General features: G+C 53.6%; 2 protein-coding genes across 2 annotated transcripts in view; one reads left to right on the plus strand and one right to left on the minus strand.

Annotated features, from left to right (window-relative positions):
* The window catches only part of IFT140 (intraflagellar transport 140), an 88,986-nt gene extending 85,610 nt beyond the window's left edge, over positions 1-3,376 (minus strand). The window contains exon 1 of the mRNA XM_029049227.2: positions 3,292-3,376. The gene's annotated coding sequence lies outside the window, so the exon portion shown is untranslated. The remainder of the gene's footprint in view (positions 1-3,291) is intronic.
* A 1,984-nt stretch (positions 3,377-5,360) lies between these two features.
* The window catches only part of CRAMP1 (cramped chromatin regulator homolog 1), a 50,858-nt gene continuing 41,906 nt past the window's right edge, over positions 5,361-14,312 (plus strand). Inside the window, exons 1-2 of the mRNA XM_029049011.1 lie at positions 5,361-5,449; positions 8,859-9,355. Coding sequence (XP_028904844.1) covers positions 8,860-9,355 — 496 coding nt within the window. The 5' untranslated portion in view covers positions 5,361-5,449; position 8,859. The remainder of the gene's footprint in view (positions 5,450-8,858; positions 9,356-14,312) is intronic.

Below are 14,312 nucleotides of genomic sequence, written 5' to 3' on the forward strand. Positions count from 1 at the left end.
TCCCCTGCTGCCCTTTTTGCCATCATCATCAATTGGATGAATTGAGCGCTTACTATGTGCAGAGCACTGCTATGTGACCTTGGGTAAGTCACTTCACTTCCCTGTGCCTCAGTTACCTCATCTGTAAAATGGGGATTAAGACTGTGAGCACTTGCGGGACTGGCAATGTGCCCATCCTGATTAGCTTGTATCTAACCCAGCGCTTAGAACAGTGCTTGACACATAGTAAGCGCTTAACAAACACCGTTATCATTATTATTACAAAGTGCTTGGGAGAATACAATATAACAATAAACAGACACATTCCCTGCCCACAACGAATTTATGGTCTAGAGGGGGAGACAGACATTACTGTGAATAAACATATGATTTATAATATGTAACTTAAAGATTTGTACATAGGTGCTGTGGAATTAAGTGTGGGGTAAATAGCAAATCTCCAAAGGTCACAGACTCGCATAGGCAACGTGTGAGCTGGGGAAAAAAGGGCTTAATTAGAAAAGGCCTCTTGGAGGAGATGCTTGTTCGTTCATTTAGTTGTATTTATTGAGCACTTACTGTGTGCACAGCACTGTACTAAGCGCTTGGGAGAGTCCAATAGAACAATAAACAGACACATTCTCTGCCCACAAGGAGCTGACATTTGTAATGCTTTGAAGGTGGAGGCAGTGGTGGTCTGGCTTATACCGAGGGGAAGGGAGTTCCACGTTAAGGGGAGGATGGGGGAAAGGCGAGATAGAGGAGACTGGGGCACAGAGAGTAAACTGGAGCTAGAGGAGCAGAGTGTGTGGGTTAGGTTAGATTAGTGAGTTGAGGAAGGAAGGGGCAAGGGGGTGGACTGATTTAAAGTCAGTGGTAAAGAGTTTCTGTTTGATGTGGAGGTGGATGGGAAGCCACTGGAGGTTCTTGGGGGGGGGGGACATGGCCAGAACGTTTCGGTGGAAAAATGATTGGTGCAGCAAAGTGTGGACTGGAGTGGAGAGAGCCAGAAGGCCAGGAGGTCAGTGAAGAGGCTGATGCAGTAGTCAAGGTGGGAGAAGAGAAGTACTTGGATCAGTGTGGTGGAGAGAAAAGGTGAAGGTGAAGTACTCTATAAGCACTCAATAAATCACATTCGGTCCATTGATTCCCCTGCCATGGGGTCTCTAAGTAGGAGAGATGCCTCACACCGGAGTGTGGACAGTAATAATAATAATAATGGCATTTGTTAAGAGCTTACTATGTGTCAGGCCCTGCAATGTGGGCTGGGGTGGATACAAGCAAATCGGGTTGGACACAGTCCCTGTCCCATGTGGGGCTCACAGTCTCAATCCCCATTTTACAGATGAGGGAACAGAGGCGCAGAGAATAATAATAATGGTATCTGTTAAGCACTTAACTATGTGCCAGGCCCTGTACTGAGCGCTGGGGTGGATACAAGCAAATCAGGTTGGACACAGTCCCTGCCCCACATGGGGCTCACCGTCTCAAATTCCCATTTTACAGATGAGGGACCTGAGGCCCAGAGATTAATGATAATAATAATGATAGCGGTATTTTGTTAAGGGCTTATTTTGTGCCAGGCCCTGTTCTAAGTGCTGGGCGACTGGGTGACACATTCCCTGTTACACTCTTAATCCCCCTTGTACAGATGAGGTCACTGAGGCATGGAGAAGCAAAGTGACTGGCCGGCAGTCCCCCAGTGGATAAGTGGCGGAGGTGGGATTAAAAAAAAAATATTGAGCGGTTACTATATGCAGAGCACTGTACTAAGCACTTGGAATCTACAATTCGCAACAGATAAAGACAATCCCAGCCCAACAACAGGCTCACAGTCTAAAGGGGGGAGAAAGACAACAAAACCAAACCAGTAGTCTGGCTTCAAATTCATGAAGAAAAATAGAATCATAGGTATTTATATACATCATTAACAAAATAGAGTAATAGCATATACAAGTAAGTTGTAATACATTTATCTATTTATAATAATAGTAATAATGGTTTTTAAGTGCTTACTAGGTGCCGGTCACTGGACTAAAGGCTGGGGTAGATACAAATAAATTGTCCCTGTCCCATGTGGGGCTCAGTCTCCATCCCCATTTTACAGATGAGGTCACTGAGGCCCGGAGAAGTAAAGTGACTTGCCCAAGGTCGCCCCTCAGACAAGTGGCCAAGCTGGGATCGGGAACCCATGACCTTCTGACTCCTATTTATATTAATTTCTGTCTCCCCCTGTAGACGGTGAGCTCAGCGTGGGCAGGAATAGGTTTGTTGTTCTAGGGTCCTCTCCCAAGCGCTTAGTCCAGTGCTTTGCACACAGCGCTCAATAAATACGATCGAATAAAAAAGAAGCCGGGGACACACTGACAGTGAGAGGAGCTTGTTGCAGGGGAGGGGAGAGGGGGAAGGGCCTGCGGACCCCTGGGCCCTGCCCCTTCCCAGCCCCACACTCCTGCACCCACACCCGCAATTTGTAGTTTATTGTAAAAAGATCACATGGTCCAAAGTAGGTTTGAGGTAAAGTGATTAATAATAATAATGACATTTGTTAAGTGCTTACTATGTGCCAAGCACTGTTTTACGGACTGGGGAGGATACAAGGTGATGAGGTGGTCCCACGTGGGGCTCACAGTCTTAATGATGAGGTCACTGAGGCCCAGTGAAGTGACTTACTCAAAGTCACCCTGCTGACAAGTGGGGGAGCCGGGATTTGAACCCATGACCTCTGACTCCCAAGCCCGGGCTCCTTCCCCTGAGCCACGCTGCTACTCAATAATAATGATGGTATTCCAAGCGCTTAGTACAGTGCTCTGCACATACTAAGGACTCAATAAATACTATTGAATGAATGAATTTGTTAAGCGCTATGTGCCAAGCTCTGTTCTAAGCGCTGGGGGAGAAAGAAGGGAATCAGGTTGTCCCACAGTGGAGCTCACGGTCTTCAACCTCATTTTACAGACGAGGGAACTGTGGCCCAGTGAAGTGACTTGCCCAAAGTCACACGGCAGACAGGTGGAGGAGGCGGGATTTGAACCCATGACCTGTGACTTGCGGGCTCTCCCCGCTCAGGGGGGACACGGAGGCGGGGAAGGAAGGCGCCCCCTGGCGGGCGGCTGGGGCCCTTCCGGCTCCCGCCGCCGGGGGGCGCCCGAGAACAGCTCCCCTCTCCTTCGTTTCCTCCCCCCCCCCCCCCCGCCCCGGGAGTCCGGCGCCCCCTCTTTCCTCCCCCCCGCCCCCGGGGGCCCGGCCTCGCCTTCCCGACGGCTTAAAGACCCCCGTCCCCTCCCCGCCGCCCCCCGGACACCCCCTTACCGAGCGGGGGGCTGCGGGCCGAGGGAGGCTCCGGCGAGGCCTCCCGTTACCCCTGACAACGGCGGCGAGCGGTACATCGGAAGCGCTCCGACCCAGCCGCCCCCGCGGCGGGAAAAGCCGAAAACACCCGAGCGGAGCCGAAAATAGCCGAAAATACCCGAGCGGAGCCGAAAACAGCCGAAAATACCCGAGCGGAGTCGAGGACAGCCGAAAACACTCGAGCGGAGCCGAAAACAGCCGAAAAACACCCTAGCGGAGCCGAAAATACCCGAAGACACCCGAAACGGCAATGACAACATTAGGCCGCGTGGGGAGCTGGGTGGAGGAGCTCTCTTTATAATGATGGTATTTGTTAAGCGCTTACTACGTGCCAAGCACTGTTCTAAGCGCTGGGGTTGATATGAGGTCATCGGGTTGTCCCACATGAGGCTCACACTCTTCATCTCCATTTTACAGAGGAGGGAACTGAGGCCCAGAGAAGTGAAGTGACTTGCCCAAAGTCACACAGCTAAGTGGCGGAGAAGGGATTAGAACCCATGACCTTCTGACTCCCAGGCCCAGGCTCTAACCGCTTGCATCTAGATCTTGCATCTCCTGTACAAGAAGATGGGGATAATGATAATGAGGGACTTTGGTAACACAATGAGGGAATTTGTTAAACGCTTACTATATACCAGGCACTGTACTAAGCGCTGGGGTGGGTGCAAGCAAATTGGATTGGATCCAGTCCCTTTCCCACGTGGGGCTCGCAGTCCCCATCCCCATTTTACAGGTGAGGTAATTGAGGCCCAGTGAAGTGACTTGTCCAAGGTCCCACAGCAGACAAGGGGCAGAGATGGAATTAGAACCCATGACCTTCGGACTCCCAGGCCCTGGGCTCTACCTGCTATGTCATGAGAAGTAGTGTGGCTTAGTGGAAAGAGTGTGGGCTTGGGAGTCAGAGGTCGTGGGTTCTAATCCCTGCTCTGCCACTTGTCAGCTGTGTGACTTTGGGCAAGTCATTCAACTTCTCTGTGCCTCAGTTATCTCATCTATTAAATGGGGATGAAAACTGGGACCCACTACCCGTGGGACAACCGGATGATCTTGTATCAACCCCAGCGCTTAGAACGTGCTTTGCAATAGTAAGCGCTTAGAGCTTAACAAATACCATCATCATCATTATTATTCTTCTTCTCTGGGCCTCAGTTCCCTCGTCTGGAAAACGGGGATGAAGACCGTGAGCCCCACGGGGGACAACCTGATGACCTTGTATCCCCTCAGCGCTTAGAACAGTGTTTGGCACATAATAAGCGCTTAAGAAATACCATCATTATTATTATTTTTCTCTGGGCCTCAGTTCCCTCGTCTGGAAAACGGGGATGAAGACCTTGAGCCCCACAGGGGACAACCTGATGACCTTGCATTTCCCCAGCGTTTAGAACAGTGCTTGGCACATCATGAGCGCTTAACAAATACCATCATTATTATTATTATTATTCTCTGGGCCTCAGTTCCCTCGTCTGGAAAACGGGGATGAAGACCGTGAGCCCCACGGGGGACAACCTGATGACCTTGCATCTTCCCCGGCGCTTAGAACAGTGCATGGCACATCATAAGCGCTTAAGAAATACCATCATTATTATTATTAGTACCCAATCACCAACCCCGCCCTCGACCAATCAGATCCCTTGGGGCTGACTCCCCATTGGACGCCATCCCACCAATCAGGAGAGGCCCCTCCTCTCCGGCCCCCTCCCCCCGTGTTGTTCCCTTCCCCGGCCCCGCCCCCGCCGTGAGGGAGGAAAGCGCCCCTCCCATTGGCCCGGCCGGCCCGGCGCGCCTTCGCCCATTGGCCCGGCGGGCCCGCGCGCCTTCGCCCATTGGCCAATGGGAGAGGAGGTCGCGGGGCGTGCTCGCCCTCGGCAGCCCGTCCGGGCCCCCCTCCGAGTGCGCGCGCGCGCGCGCTCCCGCCGCCGGAGCCGGAAGTGCCGAGTGCGGAGCGGAGGAGGAGGAGGAGGAGGAGGAGCAGCAGGGGGGGTGGGGAGGACTGCACCGCCGGAGCCCCCCGAGAGCGCCGTCCCCACCCCCCGCCCCGGGACCCCCCGGGACGAGGCCCGCCCCTCCCCCACCGGAAACAGGCGGCGGGACCGGCTGCAGACAAGCCTTGATGAATAAGGTAAAAAGGAAAAAGAAAAAAAGGGAGGGAGCTGTCAATCAAGCCGTACTATTTACTGAGCGCCCACCGGGCCTCCCAGCCCCCTTCATCAGCATGGGGGTCATCGAGCTGGGGGCCGAGCGTTCCTTCAGTCGCCCGAAGCTCCGGCTGGGGGGCAGACCACTGTACTAAGCGCCTGGGGGAGTCCAGATCAGCAGTAAAGAGGGACGAGCCCACCCCCCGGGACCGGGCTCCCAGCGCTTCGGAGAGGACAATACGACAGAGCTGGCAGGCCCCCCCCCCCCGACGGTCCTTAACGAGCTTGCAGTTTAGGAGGGGGGCCGGGGGACGTAGAAGACGCCATTCCTGCTTGCCCGGGGCTCGAGGGACTTAGCCCCGGAGACGAGGCACGGAATCCTTTGCAAGCTACAAGGGGAGGAAGGAAGGGAAAATAAAACGGACCCGTAGGTGGGGAAGTGCCGAATTGTCCATTCCGAGCGCTTAGTCCAGTGCTCTGCACATAGTAAGCGCTCAATAAATACTACTGAATAAATGAAAGTGCCCCCCCCCCCGCCAATCCATCCATCGGGGGTATTTATTGAACTCCTATTATGCGTCCCTACCCGGACTTTATTACCTTTAACCTCCCCTTCTAGACTGTCAGCTCGTTGTGGGCAGGGTTATTGTTGCGTTGGACTGTCCCCAAGGGCTTAATACAGTCCTCTTCCCCCCGTAAACGCTCCATAAATAGGATGGAATGAATGGATGTGCAGAGCACTGTACTCAGCGCCCGGGAGAGGACAATATAAGAGTCGGCCGACTTGTCGCCCGCCCGCGACGAGGTGGCAGCGGAGAGGACTCTGAACCCAGCGAGGCGCTTTTCTCGGCCGGCGTCTAGTCCAGTGCTCGGCTGCCGGGAAGCGCTCAGTAAATACCATCGGCCGAAAGGAAGGTTTTTGACTCAGGGGAAGCGGGAATGTGCGGTGGGAAAGGCTTTGGCCCGCAAGGAAAGGGCCTGGGGTCATCTGCCTTCACCCCACCAGCCGGCCTTCGTGTCTCCAGGGGGAAGAGGGACCCAGGCGGCAGAATTCCCCACAGGGAAAGCTTCCTTCCCAAGGCGCAGTTGCCATGTTGTTTGGGGAAGGCCACCTCCCGTCCCCCCTCGGGGTGATGACAGGCCCGAGAGAACTGCTTTTCCAGGCGAAATTTAGGAGAGCCATTCAGAGGAGAGAGTGTTAGGGGAGAGGGGGGGGTCCCCCTTTGATGGTCGGTGGCATTTCCGAGATGAAATGCTTTTTTTCATCTTCACCTTCCCTCCAACCCAAATGCTGAGGTTCCCCTCCCTCCCCTGCTGCCATCTTGAACCGATCACCTATCAATAGTCGTTATGGAGGGCCTTCCCGGGGCCTAGCACTGTGCTCCGCCCTTGGAAGAGCACAATAGGGAGGGTAGGAAGGGGGTCGGGATGGGGGGGTCCCCTGGTGTGGGAGGAAATAATTAGGGGAGGGGGTGGGAGATTGGGCTGGATCTTGGGGTTTCCATCCGGGATGTCTCTTCCCCGGCCTCTACATTATTGGAGACCCTCCTTCTAGGTCTCGTATTTTTCATTTTTGAAAAGAGAGATCGCCTCCTAAAAGTTAGGGTTTGGAGGGGACTGAGACTCGGCTCTATTTTGTGGGACAGATGAAACGAGTTGTTTTCAGCCCCAGGGCTGTGCGTTGTGAGCCTCGAGCTCATTGTGGGCGGCGGTGGTATTAAAATAGCAACCCCCCCAAAAAAAAGAAAAAGAAAAATCCATAAATCTCCAGGCAAGTAGGATAGCTCGATTGGAGAGGAGGAGGGGGGTGATCAATATTTTCTGACCAGTTGTTTTGGACAGCCTTTTGGAATCTCTCCCCCTCCCTGTAAAGTAGTGCGTCTGTGTGAGATTTTTACTTTTCATCAGTAAACACTTCTGAGCCAGTTCTTGTTTTTGAAGATGCTCAGAATTTCTGGTCTTCTGTGTTGTCTGCATTAAAGTTGGCTTTCGGGACAAGTTTCAGAGGCGTTTGGAGGGTTCTAGAGACAAAGAATGACTCGTGGATAGATAATGTTGATAGGATTGTGGGGGGAATTACACGGTTTTTCCTTAGCGAGACTTTCTTCTTGTTGCTTCTGAAAGCCAGTCGTGTGTTTTTTCCCATTATATTCTTGAATTTCTCATGGCTCTTGGATACTCCGTTTAGACTATTTAGTTTAGTTGAATTAGCGGATGAATGAACATCAGGTAAAGAGCATTTCCTTCCCCAAACATTTGTATGTAATCATCCTTTGAGTTCATTACAAAAAATCGGGTCCGATTTCAGAGCCAAAGCCATTTTGAAGGCTTCTGAATTTAGTTCAACTGACGGTTTTGTGTTGGTTTTTTTTTTTTTACCTGCGAAGGGTCCCACTGTTACTTTGAGGGTGATTTTTTTTTAAATTTGGAAACATTTTCATCCGGAGTTAAATTTCCACACGGGCCCGTTGGAGCCAACTCTTTAGCCATTTCTCTCAAGGAGGGGCCCACATCTTCTTTTGTTACCTAAAACGGAGAGGGGGGATCGCGTCCGGGGACCCTTCTAATTGCGTTGTGTTGGCCTTTTTATTTTATTTTTTTAAAAAAAGCCCCGAGACCCCTGTCAGGCCGAGAGCCCCCATCCCTTCCACCCCTCTGATGGTGGCGTGCTTTATTTTTGTCTGCGTGCGGGTGGGCGATCCAAACGGATGACAGGCTGTGCGGCTCCAGGGATTCCTGCGAGGAATCCAAGGTGGGGGGGCTGCCTCCTCGGGACCCCCTCCTCACCTCCGACTTCTCTCCAGCTGCAGGAGGAGGAGGAGGAGGAAGGGGTGAGGGGAGCCTCGGATCCCTCCGGTCCTGGGGTGGGGGGTTTGGTTTGCAGCCCCGGAGGAGGCAGGCTCACATCCCCAGAGATACAAGGGGGCAGAGGGAGACCCAGGGGGTAGAGAGAGACCCCCCCAGAAGCTCAGGCAAGCAGAGAGGAAGCCCCTCGGGCCGCTGCGAGCCCTTCCCCCCGCGGTCGGGTCGGCCCGGTCGGGCTGGGGCTCCATGGTGAGGAGGAGGAGGAGGAGGAGGAGGAGGAAGAGGAGGACGGTCCCGGGCCCCGCGGAGCGGCTGCAGGGGTACGATGGGGGAGGGGGCGGCCGGCTCCGGGTGTCCCCCGCCGGGGTGGGCGAGCGGCCGGGAAGCCCCCTCCCCTCGGCCCCCTTGGCCGAGCGGCGCCCCGGGACCATCCGGGCGGGCGGGAGGGAGGGAGGGCGGCCGGCGGGGAGATGGGGAACAAACAACGGCCGCCATGTTGAGCGGGCCCGGCCCGCGGCCGAACGACCACGGAGGGGCCCCCCCGACCCTCCCCCCCGACCCCTCAGCCCTCCTCTCCCCCGCCCCCAGGATGACAGTCAAGCTGGGAGACGGCAGCGGCGCGGAGGAGGCGCTCAAGAAGCCCGGCAAGAGGGCAGCCGACGACGAGGACGACGACGCCGCCGCCTCCCCCTCGGGAGAGGGGCCCGGGGCCGGGCCGGGGGCCGGGGGGGCGGCCGGCGACCACCAGGACGACACCCACACACCCCCCGCCGCCGCCACAGACGAGGAGGACAAGACCCCCGGCCCGCCCTCGCCCCACGGCGAAGCCCCGGCCTCCGCCGCCTCGGCGGCCTCGGCGTCGTGGTGCGGCCCGCCGCAGGCCCCGGGCCCTCCTCGGGCCCAGGCCCCGACCCCGACCCCCGCCCCGCTGCTCCTGCAGCTGCAGGCCACCGCCCAGGACCAGCATCACTTCCTCAGGTCCAGCGTCAGGCCGCAGAGCAAGAGGTTCAGGAAGGACTCGGCCGCCAACGCCGGCCCGGGAGCGGGAGGCCCCGGCGGAGGAGGCTCCGGACCCAAGGGAAAAGGTACGGTTCCCCTCCCCCCCCCGCCGTCCCCAACGCAGGACCCCCGACTTTCTCCGCGTCCCTCTCCTCCTCCAGCCCAGCGGCGGGGAGCGGCTGACCGTTACGCCTGGAGGACGCCCTTTCCTCGCGGCGGCGCCCCGGCCGGATGCGTCGGAGGTGCGCTCTGGGAGACCGCCCTTCCCAGTTCCCAAACCCCGCACCCAGCCCCAGAAATGGTTCTAGACGCGTGGGTTGGCGTCGTTCTTTCAACGTAGGAGCGTTCCTTCCAGTTGGGTGGGAAAAGGAGGGGCGGGGAGGGGCGTGACTTCACCGTGAACCCCTTATTGGGCAGGGATGGTCTCCATCCGGTGCCGAATTCTACACTCCAATCACTCAGTACAGTGCTCTGCACATAGTAAGCGCTCCGTAAATACGATTGAACGAATTACTGGCGTCGGGCTGCGGGAGGATATTTGGGTGCGAGCAATAAATGCCCGCGCCCCAGGGAAAGCCTGGGATGTTCCCCACACACCTTCCCCCCCGCCCCAGCGAGAAGACCCAGATCGAAACAAAACCACGCAGGTGTCATGGCAGTACAGCAAGAGAGCTGGATAGGTAAACTGATTTCGGAGGAAGATACCAAGAATTGCTGCAATTGTGAACAGCATCCTCCACTGCCAGTGGGGGGTCGGCCTGGGAAGACTGAGGCATCCAAGTGTGTCTTTTCGACTTTTCAGTTGAGCTTGACTTGAGTGCCTCAGATAAGATCTTACTTCCTTTAAGTGGTAGGGTGGTATAGAGAATATTCAAAAGTAACCCGGTGCCATAGTCTAAATGGCAGTTAAGAATCAACACCTGCCATTTTATTTCGGGGGTTACTGATGCCTCGTGACATACTGTAGATCACAGCCCCTTACAGTTTTCCCTTCAAGGTAGTGGGAACAGTTGAGCTGGTTGTATTCCTGCCGGTTGTATTCCTGCCCTTTACTGGCTTGGAATAAATAAATCTCTCTCATCTATCCCGTAGATGTTTTGAGAGTGCATTTAGGCAGAACACATCTCTAAACTGCCCTCTTCTGAACTAAATATTAGGGAGCGATTGTAATTTCTTGCCTGCCTAGACGCTTGGCTTCGGATGGAGAAGAGAATTGTAAATATGATCGTTGCGTGTCTAGCATATACCTATATACCCCGTTGTAAAACTTGGAAACGTTCATTGAACTATCCCCAGACTCAATATATGAACGTTAAGGCCGAAGGAGGCGTTCAGCGGAGTGAGTTCTTGGGGTGGGGGGGAGGATGATCTCACCCTTTTAAGTAGAATGATCCTCCAAATTCTCAAACCCAAAATGATGTCCCGAGCCCAGAATAATTGCCCTAATGTATTTTCTGTTAATATTTTGGGGGTGGGAGAAAGCTCAAGTGTGGTTGTACTGGAGCATTAACAGTCTCATAAATATGGTGGCTTTCTTTGTATACATATGAATATATATACACACACATATATTTATCCAGTTTCATGTGAAAATGACCCATACATTGTTTTCTTTACAGTTTGAGGTGTAGACAAGGTGGGTTTATTTTTCTGCTGCTTTTACACCTAGCTTATTTTATTTCAATCCGTGTCTCTCCGCAAACCATAGGGCTAGCCGCTTAGTTTTTCGCGTACAGATCGGTGGACTCGATCTAAAGACAGCCCCCGGGTCGGTTAGACTTGGGGGTGTTCGGCTACCGGGCCGGAAGGAGTCTTCAGTTTAGCGTCAGGAGGATGGTTTTCGTTCGGTTTTGGTGTTTTTTTTTCCAACGAGGCCAGAGGCCCGCTCGGCTTTGCTGCGATGAGAAGTGACCCTTTTGATTGACGTGAATTTGATCTTTCTCTCAAATATTACCTGCGCTATGGATATGCTTCCTTCCTGAGCGAGCCCTCGCCTCCTAGAGCGTTGGATATGAAGGGGAAATCTGCCCCCAGATTTCCTCACCGTTATCAACGCGGCGCCACTCACGGTCTTGGAAAATCATGTGCGCGGAGATTCTGAATCAGTCCATCAAGGGTGTTTATTGAGCACCGACTCTGCGCGGAGCACTGGACTGAGCCCCAGGGGGAGGACACTTCAACAGAGTTGGTAGCCACGTTCCCTGCCCACCCCGAATCGATGCCTTATTCGCTTCTTTGGACGTGGGTTACCATTCCGAAGTGGGGCTGGCTTTTAGAGGAATGTGAGGCGAAGGAAGCGCACGTGGTCCTGTCATGCATTCTTTCAGTCGTGTTTATTGAGCGCTTATTGTGCGCAAAGCACTGCGCGCTCAGCGGCTTCCTGAGGCACAGTGCACATCCCCACCCAAGCCGCGTACCCGCCCGTGGATTCGGCACCAGAGGGGCGGCCAGCTCCGAACCTGTGTCCCGTTCCCATGGTCTTGGCTTCAGATCTAAGGCAAATCTGTCGGTCCCGGCGTCCCTCCGTCCGGAGACTTGGGGCTCCAGGCGTCGACGGCCTCGGTTTCCCACCGTTGATGCCCCCCCTTCCCTGGAGAAAGGCACCCAACCCCTTCCCCACGCTTTCCGAACACAGATAATCCTGGCACAGTAAATGCCGTGTTAGGACGTTGGCAACTCAATTGGTTATCGCCTCCAGCCGAGCTCTCAGAATAGTTGTTCAGCAAAGTCTCCCCACACCATCCATAGATATCTCTGCTTGGGGTGGAAGGTGCGGGTTCAGGAGAGGAAACTCATAACAGCAGCGTCGTTAAAACCTACTCCTTGGAGGAGAGAGTTATCTGCACCACATTGGGAAGATTCAGTTTTAGTTTTGTGTTTTTTTGGTTTTGTTTTTTTTTTTTAAATTTTTGGATCCCTCGTTGTTATGTTCTGCAAAACCGGTTCATTTCGATAGTGATTGGTTGGGGGAGAGGGAAGAGTGGGGAGCCTTGACCTTTTGATGAAATTGATGTTGGTGCGGAAACAAATTCTTGAAGAAAAGAGAGAATCTTTCCCATTGTATCCGCTTCGCAAAGTTCACAGGTTCTTTGGTGATTTTCGTAGCGGTGGTTGGTTTTCTTAGTCTTTCCGGCTGGAGTTGAAGTTGAGTAAGCTTTGAATTGGCAACCGTATACCATTGAAAGTGACCTCAGGAACATCTTGAAACTAACATGCATTTCTTGCTTTTCATTCAGTCAGTGGTTTTTGAGTGCTCACCGTCTGCAGAGCAGACCGCACTGAGCGCCTGGGAGAGTCCAATACAATAGAGTTGGTAGGATTCCTCCCTTCCAGAAGGGTACAGTCTGCACACCACTACTAAATGCTGGGGAGAGTCCAGTACAGTAGAGTTAGTAGGAAAAAGTAATAATAATTATGGTGCTTGTTAAGCACTTACTCTGTGCAAAGCACTGTTGATGAACTCTGGGGTAGATACAAGTTGATCAGGTTGGACAGTCTCTGGCCCACATGGGGCTCACAGGCTTAATCCCCATTTTACAGAACTGAGGCCCGGAGAAGTGAAGTCACTTGCCCAAGGTCACACAGCAGGCAAGCGGCGGAGCCGGGAATAGAAACCCGGTCCTCCTGATTCCCAGGTCCGGGCTTGAGCCACTGAGCCACGCCGCTTCCTGGTCCACCAGGAGCTCACGGTCCCATTCTTGTAACATGACTGATCCTGAGAGTTGTGCGTTTTATGAAGCGTTTAGTAGAAGCCGAGCACTGGGCATAGCTACAAAGTAATCATATCTGACCCAACTAGACCTTGTCCCTTGTGGGGTTCACAATCTTCGGAGGGAGGGAGAGCTGCTTTAATAAGAAATAATAGTAATTGTGGTATCCTTAAGCGCTTACTATGTTCCGTGCATTGTTCTAGACGCTGGGGGAGATATGAGCTGATCGGGTTGGACGCAGTCCCTGTCCCATGTGGGGCTCACAGTCTTAGGCCCCATTTTCGGATGAGGCACGTCCGGTGAAGAGACTTGACCAAGGTTGCATAGTAGACAATCGATCATTGGTATTTGTCGGGTGCTTACGGTGTGCTGAGCACTGTTCTGAGTGCTTGGGAGAGTCCAATCCAGCAGAATCAGCAGACACGTTCCCTGCCCTTAACGAGCTTACAGAGAAGTGACGGAGCGGGGATTTTAGAACCCAGGTCCTCTGACTCCCAGACCCGGGTTCTTTCCGCTAGGCCACGCTGCTTCTTCCCCAGTTTTTCTATAGCAGAGGCTACTGGAAGGTGAAAATTTGCAGATTGAATGGTCCCGGAGACCTCAAGGCAGCTCGACTTGGGCCATGCTGATCCGTCCACCGACGCCACGTTTTTGTTGCATAGGCAGGTGACTGTCTTTGTTTTTTTGAAGACCCTTGGGGAACAGCGGTTTTACTCCAGGATTTTGCAAATGGCCCGTTTTCCTCCAGTTGGCAAAATTCATTTTTCGGCAATGAACTCTAATAGCCTCTGTGGGAAGCTGCCTGGCACCATTGGGGTATCTCTTTTAGAGTTTTAGATCTGAGTGGCACACTGTGCCTTATTTGAGATGGTGCAGTGATAAGGTAGAATAATGATGCAATGAAGTTTTAAGAAATCAAAAGGTATTGTAGTATTTTGTGGGTGTGTGTACGTTTTTAACATCAAAAGATCACCTGTAGTCCAAAGTGGTTTTGCTCGTTGGGTTTATGAAGCGCTTGCTCTCTGCCAAGGACTTGCCAAGGAGCGCGCCCTCACGGAAAGAACGCGGGCCTGGAAATCAGGAGCACCCGGGTTCCAATCCTTGCTCTGCCATCAGTCTGCTGCGGGACCTTGGGCAGGGCACTGAATAATCTCAACGGGAAAACAAAGTCTCCTCCACGAGGCCTTCCCTGATTAAGCCTTCTGTTCCCCAGCTCCCTCTTCTGCGTCGTCACGCACTTGGATCTGTGACCTTTGAGCAGTTGATATCTGCCCCGCCCCGCAGCCCTTATCTACCTATCTTTAAATTACATATCAAATCATGTTCATATTAA

The sequence above is a fragment of the Ornithorhynchus anatinus genome, chromosome 21 (assembly GCF_004115215.2).
Source record: "Ornithorhynchus anatinus isolate Pmale09 chromosome 21, mOrnAna1.pri.v4, whole genome shotgun sequence".
NCBI lineage: Eukaryota > Metazoa > Chordata > Mammalia > Monotremata > Ornithorhynchidae > Ornithorhynchus > Ornithorhynchus anatinus.